Source organism: Muscardinus avellanarius, assembly GCF_963383645.1.
Source record: "Muscardinus avellanarius genome assembly, chromosome: 12".
NCBI classification, from domain to species: Eukaryota; Metazoa; Chordata; class Mammalia; order Rodentia; family Gliridae; genus Muscardinus; species Muscardinus avellanarius.
Genome location: NC_137798.1, coordinates 99,194,412 through 99,213,113, shown reverse-complemented (window position 1 = coordinate 99,213,113; position 18,702 = coordinate 99,194,412). Strand labels below are relative to the sequence as shown.

Below are 18,702 nucleotides of genomic sequence, written 5' to 3'. Positions count from 1 at the left end.
TCTTCATAAACTCAAAGTAAATATGTTTTTGTTTTGTTTTGCTTTACATGTGTTTTCCTCACTCTTCCTATTCTGTAACATTTCTCTCTCTCTCTCTCTCTCTCTCTCTCTCTCTCTCTCTCTCTCTCTCTTGCTTTGATCTGGTTCCAGGGACTGTTCAGTAGAAAGCACATTCATAATTGCATTTTGGAGCTCTTGTGCCTTGATGACGCTGAGGATACCACGATCTGGTCACAGGGACAGTGGAGTAAGACAGCCCCCAGGCCAACTGTTGGGACTGTTCTACTGCCTCCTTCTTTCCCCCAAAGATTCTAATAAAGTTATAAAGTAGAAGGACAGAAAACCTGCTCATTTCTCCTCCTCAGCCTTATCTGTGAGTTGTAGGCTACATTCCCACCAGGTTTGGGCCAAACCCTAGTCTCTTCTTTCCCGAGACACTAAACTATGTTTGTTTGCACAATCTGGACAAATGCTAATTCACACATGGCTACCCTTTTATTCTGCCGTGGAAGGACTGGGGTCAGTTGAACTCCACCAAGGGGTACTGAGGTCAGCTATGTTTGGTGAGTGAGACACAGGATTAAAACACAACAGAGCGTTTGTAAAGCATGTTAGTCACTAATAAGTAAAGGTAACAGCTGCATGATTAATCTCCTCAAGATCGCACCTTGGAAGTCTCACTGTGGCTCGCCTGTTCCAGGTTGCGTCCTGCTAGTCTCTAGTCTACACACACCCATATTCTTCCACCAGAGTCTGTTCCTAGCTCTGCAGCTCCGCCTAGGCTTAAGAGCATTGTTTGCTTGTAGCTGTGATGCAGGCTATTGGGTGTGTGTGTGTGTGTGGCTTGGATTTGGAATTTGCAGCATGGAAGTGTGCAGTTTTCAGGAGCTCTAGCACAGACAGAGTGAGTGGTTTAAACAAGTGACATTTATTCATTCGCTCACAGTTCGAAGACTGGTGGTCCAAGATCAAAACTCCGGCAGGGTTGGTTTCCTCTGAGGCCTCCCTCCGTGGCTTGCAGATCATTGCCTTCCTCCTTGTTCTTCTTCCCTCTCTTTCCTCCTCCTCTTCCTTTTATGTAGTACTAATATTGAACCCAGGGGAATTCTTCTTCTGAACTACACCATCAGCCCTATTTTATTTTTTATTTCAAAACGGGGTCTAGTAGCCACACGCTGACCTTGAACCTGTGATCCTCTTGTCTCAGCCTCTCAGGTATTGGGGTTATACAGGTGTGCACCACAGCGCCATCTTCTCTGCTTCTGTGCCTGGCTGTCCTTTCATGTCCATACACCCTGGCAGCTCATGGTGGGTCTCAGTCTCTTCCTCTTACAAGGACACCAGTCAGACTGGAGTAGAGCCCACCCTGAAGACTTTAATATAATCATCTTATAGCCCCTATCTGCAGATACAGTCACATTGTGAGGTGTGGGGAGTTGGGAGTTTAACACAAATTTGGAGAGGACCTAGTTGCATTCATAATGAACGGTTGTAGCTCACAATCATTTTTACCTGGAGCTGTAAGAATGATGGTCTCGCTGAGGGAGAGGGTGAAACGGAGTCACAGATTTCACATTGTAAAGCTTAATGAGCAAAGCAGTTTGGTTGCAACACAATATTGTCTCAAATCGTATTCTGTTATCACTTTTTTGTGGTACTAGAGATTGAACCCAGGGGCATTCTACCTCTGAGATATATCCCCAGCCCCATTTTATTTTTTTATTTTGAAACAGGATCTTGCTAAGTTGCTGAGGAACTTGCTGAGACTGGCCTCGGACCTATGCTCCTACTGCCTCAGCCTCCCAAGGACTAGGATTACAGGCATGTGCCACTATATCTGGCTAACACAGATATTTTTTTGTTGACTATTTTTCTCATTTTTTAAAATGTCAAAGAAAGATCCTCTCCTAATTTTCTAGAACTGAGCTTCACGGTTGATATATCTTTTGTTTTCAGACTCTTGATGGTTTGGCCTTTTCACATAGAACTAGTTACCTATCATAAAAAAAAAATAACAAAAATAAACAAAGAAACAAACCTGCAGGTGCCTGGCAGGTCAACTGCTGCTCAAACTTAGCTTTGGGGATAAAAGGAGAGAGGCAGCAACCATGGAGAACCAAGGAGCATGCTGTGTAGAGTGTCAGTCACTAGTCAGATCTCATTAGCTTGCCACCAAGTGGCAGAGTGGACCCAATGCAGCTGAAGTTGTATATATATATATATATATATATATATATATATATATACACACACACACACACACCATACACACACATACATACATATACATATATACACTTCATACACACACAAATATATTTTAAAAATATTTTAGGATCATTATTATTAGTTTTTGCAGTACTGGGGATTGAACCCAGGGACATTCTTGTACCAGTATTGGGAAGAGGCGTCAAAATGTATTAATGTATTTTCAATTTTCAAAACATATCTGAAAATAACTTTGGTAGAAAAAAACCAGGAGCTTCGAGGAAAGGGCTGCAGATTTCCAGGCGCCAAGAGTAATTAGCGAGAGAATAGAAGAAGCCCCCAAGCCTAGGGTCTTTTTACATTTTGGAGAGAAGCGAACTTCCTCAAGGGTGGAGGAATCCCAGGCTCCCCATGAGCAACTTAACACATCTTGGAGTGTAACAAAATGTGTGGGGTTTGTGCCTAAGAAGGCGGTCTACAGGGAGGAGTCTCCATATCAGAAGACCTGCCCCGAGTCAGGTCAGAAGACTGGTTATAAAATACTCTGTATCCAGGATCCTCAGTGACTTCTTTTCACGTCATCTCCCTATGTCACTCTGTTCACGTAGTGGTTTACTCTAAGCTGTCTGTTATCTTTTCCTCTTTCTAATGGTGCCATAACAGTTACAACCGTAACAGTTGCCGGGTTAGGGATAGTATAGGGCTGTATTAAACTATATTCTATCTTTCTGTCTTTGTAATAAACTTATTTAAGCTTTCAGCAAGAGTTCGGACTAGTGTTTTATCTATACGGAGTTCAGAACAAGAACCCGTAGCTATTGAAACAGTTTCGGGAGCCTACCAGGGTCCCCGGAACAGTTCCCTCAACCTTAACAATTCTACCTTTTAGCTACACCCCTAGACCTATTTTTTATTCTTTATTTTGAAACAAGTCTCACTGAGTTGTGGAGGGCCTCACTAAGTGGCTAAGGCTGGCTACAAACCTGTGATCCTCTTGTCTCAGCCTTCCAAATACTGGGATTACAAGCATGTGCCACCACGCCTGGCTAATTGTTTTTTTAGGTTTGTTTTTCAACATCACCGATAAAAATTTTTTAAACAAAGTACAGCAAAATTGTAGTAAAAACCTTTTAGAAATGTACTCTTAAATATATCATAGTGGCAACATTACTAATTTGGCCTTCGCATTTTCTGTTACACAAGAAACGCCAATAGTAATTGTCATTTAAATTCCCTTTTGAAATTGCATCCATAGAAAGACAAATTTTCTTTTTTATTTGAATTGGCAACTCAAAAAAAGAAAAAAGGCAGGTGTGGTGGTACACACTTGTAATCCCAGCATTTGGGAGGCTGAGACAGGAGGATCGCGGTTTGCAGACAGTCTCAGCTACTCAGTGAGGCCCTTTGCAACTCAGTGAGATCCTGTTTCAAAATAAAGAATAAAAAATAGGGCTGGGGGTGTGGCTTGGAGGTAGAATGCCCCTGGGTTCCATCCACAGTACTACCAAAAAAAAAGAAAGAAAGAAAGAAAGAAAGAAAGAGAAAAAGAAAAAAGAACTTTTCTTTCAATACTGGTACAAGCAAAATGCCCATAAGAACAGAAGCATTCTACAAGTTTTACAATAACTTCTATGGCTTCTAAAGAGTACAGCAAGCCAAGAAACCTCAGTTTGGAGTTCCCATATTATAAAAGGAGCTAAAAATATACACTTAAAAACATATAGCATCTCTACAGTAGAATTACTGACTCAACTGTTCAAAAAACACCACGAAGTCCAAAGGAAACACATCTCCAGGCTATATTCAGAGGTAAGCTGTCAATTTCTAACCCGAGACAAGGCGGTGTGAGACAGGAAGGGCCACCAGGCAAGCGTGAGGGCTGTGTAATTAATGCTAGCAGGGCGCAGGGGAGTCCTACCTTCTAAATGTCAGCTGGAACCTTTCAACCTCTCATGGATTAGTTAACAGCCACGACGGGATGTAAACCATCAGAAGAAAGGTTAATGAGCAACCTTAAACAGAGGAGCAGAAGACATTGTGTGCTCCTGGTCTGATGTAATAGGAAGTGCCCAGTACCTCTTGGGAAGGGTTTTGTGTCCAAATCACTCAACCTGAATCTAATCAGGCCTTTAGGCCCAATATCCGTCTTGCAGGAAATTCAAAGGTCAGAGGACCTGCTGCAGACATTAGAAGGATGTGCTTGATCACACTCAGAATGCAAGAAATTCTATGGGACGCACGGCCTGCTGCTTTCTTAGAGGTCAAAGCAGGGAGAGAGATGTACCAACCCAAAGTAGTGCATCCACCATATTTGGATCCTGATTTGAACAACAAATTTTTTTTTTTTTTTTTTTTTTTTTGCGGTACTGGGGATAGAACCCAGGGACATTCTACCTCCGAGCTGCATTCCCAGTCCTAATTTTTATTCTTTATTTTGAAACAGGGTCTCATTGAGTCACTAAGTAGCTGAGGCTGTCTGCAAACCATGATCCTCCTGTCTCAGCCTCCCAAGTGCTGGGATTACAAGCGTGCGCCAGCACGCCCAAACTTGAACACATTTTTAAGCACTTCTGAGACAGTTGGAGGAATTTGGACTTTAGCTAAGCACTTTAGCTAAGCATCAGAGGTTTGGGGACCCAGCAATGAGAATGTACCATATAATGAAGGAACGCATCGCATAAATGATTCTTCAGTAACACTGAGAAGTGAGAAGCATCTCAACCTCTGGGAAAGGCCACATCCCGGTTGGAGAAAGGGGTTTTCAAGTATCTTTCCTTTAGACCCACTTCTGCTGCACTTGTTCCTATCTGAGCGCAAGGTGGGCAGGTGTGTGTCTTGTCAGTGGAAAAGTTTGTCTCTGTTGTCAAACTGAGTTGTTACAGTTGGAACTCTTATGGTGCTGGGACTGCTCCAGGGACCCTGCTGGGCTCCCGAAGCTGTTACAGTGAGAGTTGTAGCCGTGGGTTCTTGTTCTGAACTAGGTATAGAAAACGCTAGCCTGAACTCTTTTGCTGTAAGCTTAAGCAATTTTTATTATTACAGTGACAGAAAGATAGGGTAGATTTAATAAAGTCCTATACCAGAAATAGTATAGAGGGGTGACTTGAAGTCACCTTAGGTTTCTGGATACAGAGTATCTTTATAACCAGTCTTCTGACCCTACTACATCCTCCCTTTCTCTGAGGCAGGTCCTTTGATATGGGGATTCCTGCCTGTCTCCGGCACAGACCCCACACCTTTTGTTACACTCCAAATATGTTAGTTAATTATCAGAGTCTGGGGTCTCTTGGAGTCCCAGGGCATTCCCCCACATCCTTGAGGAAGATTGTTTCTCTTAGAAATAGAAAAGACTCTAGGCTTCTGGGCATCCTCTATTCACTTGCTAAGCACCCTGGGTACCTGGGTCCTCTGCAGCCCTTTCCCCAAAGCTGAAGTTATTTTCACATTTTGAAACCACTTCCCAATTCTGGTACATTCGTACATTTTAAAGCCATTTCCCAGTACTGGTACAGAATGATGGCCTCCGTGCTGGCATCGAGGGGCGCCACCTGAGCTGTGCGCTATCACCTGTTTCCATCTTCCAATGTTTAATTATACAGATGTGAGCATTATGCAGGTAACCCGAGTGTGCATTCTCTGTAAAAAACAACACCATTTGGGTCAAGAGTGGGAGGTCGACACCCTCCCCGGCTGCTCCCTGGGCTTCTGTGCACTCATGTTGGTATCTATGGCCCATGCAGACTGTGGAGCAGCGCTATCTACCTTCTAGATGGTACTATAGTGTTTTCAATGACTTGCATATCAACCATAGACCAGCCATGTTTTGGTGTGCCTTTATTTCAGCGTGGCCAGCACCCCAGTAGTAACAGCCTTATCTTCTCTGAATTGATAGGCATCATTCCAGTTTATTGCTGTTTTCAATAATGCTATAAAGTCCTTGTGTATATTTTCTGTGAATTAGCCTAGGGATGTCTCTGGGTAGGTACCTGGGAGGACTTTCTGGTGTTAGGGCCCTTTGCATAGAGAGCTCGTTCACACCTTCCCTCCAGGGGGCGCCAGCTGCCTAATTTACAGCCTGCAGCCTGCAGCCTTTCCAGTAAGTGACATCACACCTAATCCTACCCTCTGTCTGCACCTCCCAGGGTGACAGAAGTCTTCAGAGTGACAGAGAAGATGGCCCTGGTTTTCACAGGGCTGAGCCACAGTTGGATTATTATGCCCAGGGGATAGAGGGAGAAACTGAATCATCAAGGAGACAGAACTGCCCGATATCACAGCTACTTGCTGGCAAGAGTGGGAAGGGCTGTTCCCTCCTGCCCAGCATGGCTTGAGTATTTCTGGGTTGTTCCTGTGGCCGTGTGAACCGATGTGCTGGTTTTCTGTCCATCCCCTGTCTAGAAGAGGTTGATCTCCACCCAGGCTCTGTCCTCAAGGTCTGCCTAGTGCCTGGCACATGGCCTTGGACAGACAGACCCAGCCAGTGACAATGTCACCAGCCACAGGCCCACACCCCACTCCACTGAGGGCTGCCCTACACACAAAGGAGCCAGGCGTGGTGGTGCACAATTGTAATCCCAGCGTTTGGGAGGCTGAGACAGGAGGACTGCGGTTTGTGGCCAGCCTCAGCTACTTAGGGAGACCCTTTGCAGCTCAGTGAGACCCTGTTTTAAAATAAAGAATAAAGCCAGGCATGGTGGCGCATGCTTGTAATCCCCGCGCTTGGGAGGCGGAGACAGGAGGATCACGCAGGTTCGAAGCCAGCCTCGCTGGTTTAAGAGACCCTGTTTCCAAATAAAAAAATATAAAATAGATCTGGGAGTATAGCCCAAAGGTAGAAGGATTCTCTAAGGTTTACAAGTTCCACAGACACGCGAGATCATCCATGCAGGTGCCATAAGTCTTTATTAGTCCAGCCCCCTTGTCCCGGGCAGCTCCCTCCCCCACCCCCGTGTCGCGGGTGCGGGGTGGAGGGGGGAGGTGTGTGGAAGAGAGCCTTCCACGAGTGTAGGAATCTCTCTGTCTTGCAAGCTTCTTCTTCTGCCCCCGGATCGCTCCGTCCCCCTTTTTATCAAAGGGGAGTGGCTTTCCGTGGGAAACCCTGGACCTCGCAGGGTAAGGAGGCTGGTCTTCCTGCCTCCTGGCTTCCAGCCCCGCCCCTGCCCCGTGGGGGTCCAGAACCTAACAGATTCCATCCCCAGTACCACCAAAAAAAAAAAAAAAAAAAAAAAAAAAAAAAGAATAAAAAAATCAGGCTGGGAGTGTAGCTCTGAGATAGAATGTCCCTGGGTCCATCCCCAGTACCACACACACACACACACAAGCCCAAGAAGCCTTCCACGCACTCTGCAACACACTACCCCCCGCCCCCTGAGTAGGAAGGAGAAGCAGAGGTGCTCCGAAGGGCAGCAACTCAGCTTCAGAGCATCATAACTCCTGTGCGTGGGCCGGGGTCTGTGCTCCAGCCTCATCCACGGCTGGGGCTGTGCTGCTTATCCCGTACAGAGACGGAATCTGCTGCCGAGTCCAGCATAGACGTGAGGGTGTCATTGGGTCTGAGAAACCCCGAAAGCAGGGTCCTGCACCCCTGAGAGCAGAGCGGGGCTCCTCTGCACCACTGGCTATTCTCCAGCGTGTCAGTTAAACACCACGCAGAGCAGCCTGACACAGCCCGAGCCAGCATCAAAGGCCGCACATGCCTCGGGGACCCTCCATTCTGCCCTCCTCTCTCTCCTCCTTCCTTCTCTCACCTCCTTGTGAAAGTATTTACAAGTGTCAGCGACTTGTCAGGAGTGGCAGAGGGTGCGCACAGGAGCAGAAGGGCTCTGATCTCCTGGGCCTGCGGTGGGGAGCGGAGAACAAACAAATGCTTAGTTAGCAGGGCTGGGACGCAGGACCCGGAGCTGTGGCCGGGCAGCTCAGGTGCTCAGGGGCCTGGGCAGGCCGGCCATGACATGCCAGAAGGAAGGAGGCCCTGGGCAGAGGGTCACGTGGGCAGGGCTCTGTGACCACACAGAATGAGGGAAAGGATACCTCCCGCAGGGGGACAGGGCTTGAGTGCGTGGGGCATCCACCGAGCTTTTAGTGCAAAAGGACGAGTTGATCACCTGGGGCTGGGTCACTGGGTGAAATCCCCAGGAGGGGGAGGGACCTGGAGGGTGGTGGGGCTTAGCCGCAGAGGGTAACCTGTGGGTGGGTGCTGGTCCCTGTCCAGGCCCTGGCTTTTTATTTTAATTTATTATTATTATTATTATTATTATTATTATTATTATTATTATTATTTGGCATTGTGGATTGAACCCAGGGGCATTCTACCTCTGAGCTACATCTCTGCCCTATTTTATTTTTTATTTTGAGACAGATTGGGTTGGTTGGGGATTTAGCTCAGTGGCAGAGTATTTCCTGGGTTTGATACTGAAATAAGTAAATAAATACATAATAAATAAATAAAAATTTAAAAAGGATGAGGTCTCACTAAGTTGCCAAGGCTGGCCTTGAACCTATGATCCTCCTGTCTCAGTCTCCCAAATACTGGGTTTCCAGGCCTTGTAAAATGAGGGCTCAGGGCAGATCTCCTCTCTGCCTGGTCATCACTATTAATAGCATGATATTAATAACAAACACTTTAACCCGGTGACCAGCCTCAGCACCAGCCTCCTCGCTCCCCAAGCCCTGCAGCCAGGCAGCTGTCTTTTGGATCTTTCCATTTTGCCAGGAAAAATCAGAAATGGAGATTTCTCTGTTGCTGTCCCTGTCGGCAGCTGGTGAAAATGAATTTTCCCGCAGCAGGCTGGAGGGCTCGAGGGTGTCCTGAGAGCCCTGGGTGTGTAGACCTGGTGTGGTGACTGAGAGTCCATTGAACCGTATGACGTATGGCACGGGTATCTCCTGTCTCTATGCCATTCTTCAACACAGAGCTTTATTAAAACACACCAGAGCCATGCCCCGGCCCATCCATCGAAAGAGATCTGGGGGCTGGGCTGGCCTGGAGCCCACTGTTTGGACCTTGGCTCTGAAGGTCAGCTTGGCATTTATTTAGGGGGTTCCAGGAATTGGGGCTTAGAGGCTGCTCCCTGTGTGGGCCATGATGTCCCCAAAGGTACATAGGGCGTTTCGGGGCCCCTTCTGTTTCTTTATAGCCTCAAGGTGCCTCAGTCACCACCAGCCTGAACCCCCGGACCACCTGGGTCTCCCCGTTCCTAACACCACACTGCCCCCTGCTGGACTGCCACACTCTGGCCTTCTACCATGGGACAGGACTGGAACCAGACTGCTGGATCAGAACCCCCAAACACTGCCTCTTAACACCGGCTCTCTGAGGGTGTCAGCCTGCTCCCAGCCTCCGGCTCCCTCATACCCTCAACCCCCCCAGGCTTCTTTTCACACATTACACCCTGTGGCCTTCAGCTGCTCCTCTGTCCCCTTCCCAGGATAAAGAAAAAGCGTCCTGCCTGGTGTGCCTGTCCAGAAGTGGGAATCAGGGTTGGCTTGTGCCTGCAAACCCTAGGGACAGCATCTACGCACATGCCCCGTTGCCATGGTACTTAATGTTATTTGTGCTGTTTGCACAGAAGGCTCTGGCAGCCTGGCCTGTATCAGGATCAATCATGGTGCCAGCTCTGTTGCCCTGCCAAGGCCAGCACGCTGCGGGAGCCGGGGCGATTAGAGGTCAAATGTTTTAAAAATGCCCCCCGGAGGGTGGGTGTTAGAGACCACATAGAGGGCAGCCGTGTGAACAGGAACAAAAGCACCCAGGCCTCTGTTTCCTCTAAAATGGGGATCATCGCAGCACCTACATAACACAGCTAATGTGTACATAGAGTTCAGATCTGCACCCAGTGTGAAGTATGTGCTCCGTAAACGTTAATGAATGAGTGAATGAGAACCACACCTGCGTGCTCAATGTTCCTGCCCTGCTGAAATGCAGCAGGCTGCTCATCCGGGGGCCAAAGATTCAGTTATCATTCATTCATTCATTCATTCATTCCTTGGACACCTGCTTGCCAGGACTTGGGCGTTATGCTGGGAGTAGACATGGAGTGAGATGCGCTTTGCTCTGGGCAGGCTCAGGTGCCAGGAAGACGCGGTGGCTGCTGGGAGCCCCCGCTATCGGCTACACGGGTGGCCACATGGGTCTGGAGAGGAGCAGGGAGGGGACCCGTCGTGCCTCAGTGGCGCAGGGGCATGGGCGTGGGAGGCTGGAGTTGAGGCTTTCAAAGACAAGGAGAACGGATGGGGTCAACACGGACAGTCAGACAGTTAAAGCTTTCCTCTTTTTTTTTTAATGATCATAATAGAAAATAACAACAGCGATAATACTAACAAGGGGAGAGCTCCCCACGGTTTTTACATCTTCAAGGTTATGTATTTTTAATCAAAAGCGCACACTTGCAATCCCACACAAAGAGAGAGCCTTTCACCGTGTCAGGGGCTCATGGGGAAACCGGGTGCCTCGGTAGCAAAGGCCTACAAGAAGAGTTAAATACCTTTACGTCGGGGTAAACCACGTACATTTACAGGTCGGTTATGAAAATGATAACAAGACACATTCTACATTTCCGATTCTGTCGGCATGAAGAATTGGTATCTGCGAATGGCAAGTTACAAGAATAAGGGTTCTGTAAAAGTTTAAATTGTAGAAAGAGTATTAGTTTGCTTTCAGCCAGGGGAAAGAGGGCGGGCGTGTGGAAAAGGGTCAGATTAAGAGAAGATGCAGATTTGTCTACAGACTGTTCACCAGCTTCCCGCGCCACCCATTCCCGAGCTGCTCCCCAGAGGTGTTTCCAGAGGCAGTGGGGTCATTCCCCAAGGTCCTGGAGTCACAAGACACCCTGGGGACGAGCTCGGCCTCAGCCTCTTCTAATCCATTTTGTGAGGTTCGCTCCGTCTAGGCTGGGGATCCTCAGGAAAGCCTCTGCCCGTGGAAATAGAGTCGCCTGGATTTCTCTAAGTCCAGTCTGACTTGCTAGGAATTCCAGATTTTTGTCCTCCTCTGGAACTGCCTGAACTTGGGTGTAACCAGGGCCACGGCGGTTGCTTGGAAGAGCTTTGACGGACTCAATGACTCACAAATGATTAAAAGTGGAGTTTGGGGGAAACCAACCTGCGTTTTAAGAACCCAAGATGGTACCTTACCCTGGGTTTCCCAATCTCCGCACTGTTGGCATTTTGGGGCTGGAGAATTCCTTGTCCTGGGGGGCCGTCCTAGTCACTGCACCATGTCGACCAGCAACCCTGGCTCTACCCACTAGACTCCAGTAACACCCTTCCCCCCAGCAAAACTGTCCCGACTCTGTCCTTCTAGCCTGACCTGACAGGGCAAAAACGTTAATGCTGATGACGTTACTAGTGGCTCAGAACCAGCCAGGTGAATGCCGCGGCATGGTCTTACATCCATAGCCTCTCGTCGTGTTGTCTGTCTGGGTGGTTCTGTTGTCTCACCGTGGAAATCATCTTGCCCTTCAGTCTCTACAGTCTGCCTGGTTTCATCTTCTCCCCTCAAGACAGTACTCACCGGAGCTCGGGACTCAGGAAGACTCTCCCAGAGCAGGCGGGCGGCTATCAGGATATCCTGCTTTTCCGGGGTCCTTAGAGAGACCCCTTTTACTGTTTGGCCGTCATGAACTTGGTGCGTCTGGGTCCTTAGTGTTCAGTCTCCCCCTCTCCTTGTCCCTCTCACCGAGTGACACAGCCAGGGCCTGTGGTCACTGGGGCAGGAGAGGTTGGTGCAGGAGAGTATGGACCATCTGGGTATCTGGGTTCCAGCTGTTCCCCCAAGACGCAGAGCAGAGCTCCTCAGGCCTCCTGGCACATCAACAGAGCCCACCCTGGGGACACTCAATGGGCATTTTCAGGACACAGCAGAGGGGGCCTAGCAGCAGCCAGCAAAAGACATAACCCTATCTCAGGGCCAGCACCGCCAAGCCGGGGAGCCCCTGTTCTTCCCGGTGACTTACAGGGCAGCCGGGCGCCCAAGGCCACAGCCGTATACCTCAAACACGAACGGCCCTGTTCCCATGCTCTCGAGAGCCCATTGCTGTGTGGTTCTGATCTGCACTGCTGTAGCCCCGTCTACACTTAGGCTTCACGCCAGCAACAGCCTGGCTACAGGCTCTCTGGGAGCACACAGGACCCCAGCCTCAGAGGCCCCGCCGGGGATGGCCCACTCCAGAGGACTCGCGGCTCCAGCCTCCAGAGCCAGTAAGGCTGGTCTGAGTGAAGGCTGCTCAGCAGCGTCTCAACAGAATGGGATGACTCTTGTGCCCCTGCCAGCTCCCTTACGCCTGCCCCCGGGGGTAACTTGGGAAGTGTATGAGATGCCAGTGGAGCCCAGGGACGACTTGCGAGATGAGAGTAGGAGGTTGTCACCGTCACGAGGAGCCATTGGCGAGATGGAGGACCATTTGTCTTGAAGGAATCGGGCAGCAGTGCTGATGCCCACGTGTGGCGGAGTCGCTCTGGTTCCAGGGACAGATCCTGGATTCATGCCAGATTTGCTGACATGGTCTGGAGAGCATCCTAGCCTCTCACACAGAACTGGGCTGGCATCTGCCTGTGGCTTCTCCAGCGGCCTAGCGCTAGCCTGTCCTTCCTTCCTGCTCCCAGGGCCCTGGGAACTCCTGCAAGGAGCCATGGTCATCTCTCGGGGGAGAGGAAGGGGTCTCATCTGCTTCTAGACCTTGATTGCATGGAGCACAGAGGACATTCCAGCCAATGCACCCTCTCCCTTCTCTGAGGACCAGCTGTTTCCTTTCTCATCACGGATCCATCAAATCATGGGGCTCTAGGGTCCACCTCACCCAGGGAGAAGCCAGAATGGGACCCCACTGGGGTCTGAAGGAGGAGGCCGTGTCCCCTGCTCCAGCGAGCCTTGGGGCTCCAAGAAAAGCCGGAGCCAGAGCTGGTGGGGTCAACTTGCAACACAGGCGGGTCCCAGGACTCTGAGCCCACGGGGCAGGCTACAGGGAGCTGCTCTCCACGTGTGCTCCCCCGGGGGCTCCCTCTTGGTGGGCCCACCACCTCTACAGCCTGGGCAGAGAAGGCACCGAGCAGGGTCCTGGGGAACCAGAGCTGACCCCGGCCATCCCATGAGGTGGCACCTTAGGAAAGGGCCTCTATAGATCCAGGGCCTGGGTTCCATGTGCCCTGGAAGTGCCACCAGCCACAGAGGGTGTCCCAGAAAGAGCCTGGCTTTAGACCCCAGCTCCCCAGGTGACAAGCCTAGCATGCTGTGTGGCCTCGGGAAAGCCACCGCACGCCTCTGGGCCTCTGCTTCTTATCGGTGTCCTGGACAATGATGCTGTAAGGTAACTGTGTACGGGCCGAGCGTGTGCGTGAGCCAGCTCGGCACCTGCACACACTTCCAGCCCTGGGCTCAGCTCTGGGTTTGCCCCTTACCTGATAGCCCAGGCAGGAGGGAGCATGCCTCACTCCCAGGATGGAAATCTGTCCCTGTAAGGATGCCGTGGTGGACTGAGACAGGTCACTGATCTGTGCACTGCAGAACAAACTCTTCAGTTCTGGCATATAAATGGGGAGAGATTTAAACCCTGGACTTAACTGACCATCATGGACGTGTGCTGGGGTTGACACAGGGGACCCCTGGGGACAGAGGCACCGGGGACTGGGGTGCTGACGCCCTCTCTCAGGCTAGACGCCCCGTTCTTCCCTCCTATTTTCTCCTCCCACAACGGCAGAACGTGGGACCCTCTTCCACCTGTGCCATCTGTGCGGGTCACTTGAGGACTGGTGACCAATCTTGTCCCTCTAGAGGGCTGTAGACTCCTTCAGGAGTGTGGGGCCAGAGGGTGGTAGATGAGAGGGCTCTGGGACAACAGAAAATGGTGGCTCAGCCCTGACTCTGAACCACCTCCTTGGGTTCTGGGGGAGACAACTGTCTAGGAAAGTCCTTGCACAGGAGGCAGAGCTGGGGCGTAATGAAGACGATTCTGCTGGAGAGGCAGGCAGGTGAACGTCCAACAGCCCTGCGCACAGCACTGACCAGCCGGTCCAGCCTCCCGCCCATCAGCGATTCCAGGAGTCCCAAGCAGATCGTCCCTTCTCCTGGCCGGTTCTCTCCACTCGACCTCCACTGGAGCTGAAGCTTTGCGGACGGGTACGTGGCAAACGAGAGCTGGCGGCCATCCATGGTGCTGTCTGGGGGATAGACTGATAATCCTGTCTGCAGCTTCCAAGGATGAGTGGCCACTGGACAACCGAGAGGCCTTCACCTGTCACCAAGAACACTCCTGTCCCCCAAGACCACAGCGGCAGGGTCGGGACTTCCACTTTTATCCCCTAACACACACGAGCGCCCCTTACCCAGCCTTTTACGCTTCTCTGCTGCAGAAGAAAATTTATGCCACTTAATTTTCTGTAGTGTAGGGAGAAAGCAGAGAAAGTCACTCAGGCCTGTGGTGCGTAAGCCCTTCCCACGCTCGGCTGCACACAGAGCTGCCCAGGAAGGTGGTGGCGGTGGGGCACTGTGCAAAAATCCCCCAGGGAAAAGAGAGAAGCCACCTCGCCTCCCATATTGTACCCCAGAATGCTCCACTCCGCTCAGGTTTCTACTTAAAAGCTTCCTCCCCGCCCCCAGAACCCCCAATTGCCACTTTCTAAAGAATTTAAGGAAACTGGTTGGGTACAAACATTCAAAACTGCAGGACAGTGTACAGGATCTAAAACAAGGCCAGACACGCGCCTCTCCATCCAACAGTTAGGTGGACGTGAGCCTGACTCATCCCGAAAAGCACTCAATTCCGCAGAGAAGGAAGAACGACTTCATGGGGGTGGGGGGGAGTAGGAACTGCCTGGCAGATCTCATTTTCAAAGCATCCTCTCCTCTTAATGACCAGAAAGTCTATCCAGCAGATAAATACCCCCAGCACCCCAGAAATCCACCCTGTTACCAGCAACTGCCCACCCCAGGGTTCCTGAAGCTCTTGGGTCCCGGGAGGGGCCAAGTATCTGGTGACAAAGTGCCATTCCTAAGTTAAAAATTAGGACATTCTGTGGGCCGCCCTTGCAGGATCACATATACAAGGCTGAACGTGAAACCGAGATTAGGTGAACTCTAAGATTCTCAGAGCTGTTGCCGCCCAGCACCCACACCGGCTCTGACCCGTGTGCATTAAAAAAAGAACAAGACATACCACTAATTATCACTACCAAGTGATCACCAAACTGCAGCCACATCTTAAACCCCACCAGCTGTCAGTTTCAAGAGCCTGCAGTAGGCTCCTGGAAGGTCCCCTGCCTCCATGCTTCTGGGAGCCGGAAGCCCATCCTCCTGCATTTTCTGGATCAGCCGTTACCACAGCATGGAATATCTGAAATCAAGGCTGCCTGGGGCATCCCAGGTGCTCAGCTGCGGCCCCTGGAGAGGCCATTCAGATGGTCAGAGCTCCTGGTTCTGGAACATGAGCGCAGCCAAAGCCCGATGTTGAGACCCGGCCACGAGGAGAGCCGGGGTCCCCGAGGCCATGGCCCCCGTGCCCTCAGAAGGTGAAGGCGTACACCACCCCAACCACCACGATGTTCCCCAGCGTTGCTATGATGGCAATCCACAGCAAGACAGCGTCGTTGGAGGAGCGGGGGGGCTCCTCCGGCTGGCCCTGGCCGTTGGAGGCCGCGTGGACGTTGGCGGAGGAGTTGAACAGGGAGTACTCGGTGCTGAAGTCCTCATTGGGCGAGTCCATGAAAGCGCCTCCCATCATGGGCAGCTGTGAGAAAGGAGAGAGAGAATGAGCCAGGCCGTGGGGCGGGGGAGCGCCCTGCAGGGGAAACTGCCTGCCCAGGCGGCGGCTCCAAACTAGTTTCTCTGAGGGCTACCGAGCACGATTCTGTTTTTGCAATTGTGTAACTGACTGTGTATATTTCAGTCCATAACAATGAATATTCATGGCATCCTTTAAGGCAGATGCCTTCAGGCCCACCCACTCCACACACAAAAGCTTTAAGGACCTCGTCGGACAGCTGATTGTAACTCGTGGGGACCTATAGCTCCCCACTGCCGTTCCAGGCTTCTCCAAACAGCATGGCTTGTGATTCCTCTTCTGCTTTTAATGCCCTTATTATTTTCATGCCTTTATTTACTATTTCAATGAGAATCATAATCCTTGCACATTTGATATCTTTTCTGATATGAGTATAAACTCATTTAAGCATGTAGTTTTATATCCCTACACTAAAAGTCCATCAAAATCTCATTTTAACAATTATTTAATTTTCTATCATAAACACAAGCTGTAATTTAACCCTTCCACTAGAGTTGGACACTTGGGGATTTCTACTTTTATCTATTATAAATAATGCACCAATGCATCCATTTGGATGTATGTACACCCTTGCGCACACATTTTTATTTATGAGGGCAGACTCCCACACACAGTTTCTGAGTCAACAGGCAGGAACATTTTAGTTTCTGGTGCAGAGGAAAACATGCCCCAGGAGTGAAATTCTAATTCCTACCGCCTGAGCTACACATCGCTGCGCATAAGGATAACTGTGATGCTTGCCTCCAGGGACCAGAGCTTCCTGTATACATTTGCAAGGACTGCCTGCAGCTCCAGCTTCAGGATGGAGGTGAGGGAGGGGGCTGCAAGGGAGAGGGTGACTCTGGGCCTTAGCACAGCTCAGCTCTCAGGTGGAGACAGAACAACTCTGGGTGTAGTGGAGGAAAATGGCCACTAGAGGGAGCCCAGACCAGGCTCTTTCTTGGTCTTGGGTGTGAGCTCACTTGGTGAAGATTCCTCCAGCTGTATATTTATACATGTGAACGTCTTATATGTATATTACAGCCCATTATATTAATATATACATTTAAATTAAGATTGTTTTAATGCATCAATACATTATAACAAATATAAATGAGAGTATAACAGGGCCGGTACTCCTTGACTGGCAATGGGTTATGTTGCTGCAAATCCACTGTTAAGTTGAAGTTATTATGCATAGAAAATGCGTCTACTACATTTAACCCAGCAAGCACCGAGCTGAGCTACCAGCACATTGCAGTCTTGGTTATTTCCCTTCCTGATCGCAGAGTTAACAGAGTTTGGGTTTGCTGCTACTACCTAGCAACGGGAGAGAGGATCAGACACATGTGTGCCCAGAAAAAAAGCAAAGTCCAGAATTCTAAGGACAGTGTCTCCGCTAAACATGCATCACTTACACATCATGCTAAAATCAAACAATTTTAAGTTGAATCATGATAAGTTGGGGACCGTGTGTGTGTGTGTGTGTGTGTGTGTGTGTGTGTGTGCGCGCGCGCGCGCACGTGCGCACTATAGTTAAAAATTAGCCGGCATGGTGGCACAATGCTTGTAATCCCAGCTACCCGGGAGGTTGAGGCCGTAGGATTGCAAGCTTAGGGCCAGTCACTGTGGCCAATTTATAGAAACTCTATCTCAAAATTTTCAAGAATTTCTAAACCTTTCAGAAAAGGTTTAGAGGTCCAGCTCAGTGTAGAGCACTTGCCTAGTGTGCACAAGTCTTGGGCTCAGTCTCCTGGGGGCAGGGGTGAAACAAAAGAACAGGGACCTGGGGCTGCCCCAGCTGGGGAGGCATGCCAGATGGGGGGCCAGTGAGTCAGGCACCTGCGGCCAGCGGGAGGGGCCCTGGGGAGAGGAGCCTGGGCTAAGAGGCTGGCAGGATGGGTGGAGTCCTGCGAGCGTCCCAGGAGGGCCCAGGGCTTTCCAGTTAAGTGTCCACAGACTTCAGATCTCAGCCCACCAGTTCCCGCCTATTCTCCTCCCTGTGTGGTCTCTTCTCCTTGGAGCCCGTCCTAGAGCACAGTCCTCCCAGTAGCGTGGGGGATCTGTGTGTGGGTGCAGATGTTCCTTAAACATTGCACCGAGTGGGGTCCAATAAATACCTGCACTCCCACAATGGTGCCATCTGCCAAAATGTGGTGCAGCCAGGGCCCCCGCCATGGCCAGGACCATGTTGCTTGGACTTTTAGCTTCCAAAATTGTGAATAAACCTTTTTTCTTTGTGAGGTATCTAGCTTCAGGTATTTAATTATAGTTACAGAAAACAAATTAATATAGTCACTCAGTAATTACTAATCTTCTCTTCTTCTATTGTTCTTGTGGCAATTCAACATGAGGAGGCTTATTAGCACCCCTGAGCCTACTGCTTAAGCTAAAATTAGGGAAGCAGGAACCAGGCATCTCCAGTCATGCACTTTCTGTGTGATCAATTAGTCAGATAACTCATTTGTGCTTAACAGACGGTCCCCCACGCCTCCACCTTATGCTGAGGCAGGCTGCAGAGAGATGCTCCAAATCCATCTGTCTCGTTTGTTGGTTTTGTTTTGATGGTTTTTATTCCCTTTTTGTAATAGATTCTAAATTCAAAGTCCTGGGTTAGCCATGGTTAAGGAGTAAAAAATCTCACGACTGGAAAACAACAAAATGCCAGTCTCAATCCATCACTTAGAAGATGAAAAAATCTGATGAAAAGCTAGCTGGTCAGCTGGCAGCAGAACGCTGTTGA

General features: G+C 49.9%; 1 protein-coding gene across 1 annotated transcript in view; it reads right to left on the bottom strand.

The window, feature by feature from the left end:
* Positions 1–15,701: 15,701 nt before the first annotated feature.
* The window catches only part of LOC308271231 (uncharacterized protein C14orf132), a gene marked incomplete at both ends in the record, with an annotated part of 32,457 nt that continues 29,456 nt past the window's right edge, over positions 15,702–18,702 (bottom strand). The window contains one exon of the mRNA XM_080707441.1: positions 15,702–15,926. Within this exon, the coding sequence (XP_080563567.1) occupies positions 15,702–15,926 (225 nt within the window). The remainder of the gene's footprint in view (positions 15,927–18,702) is intronic.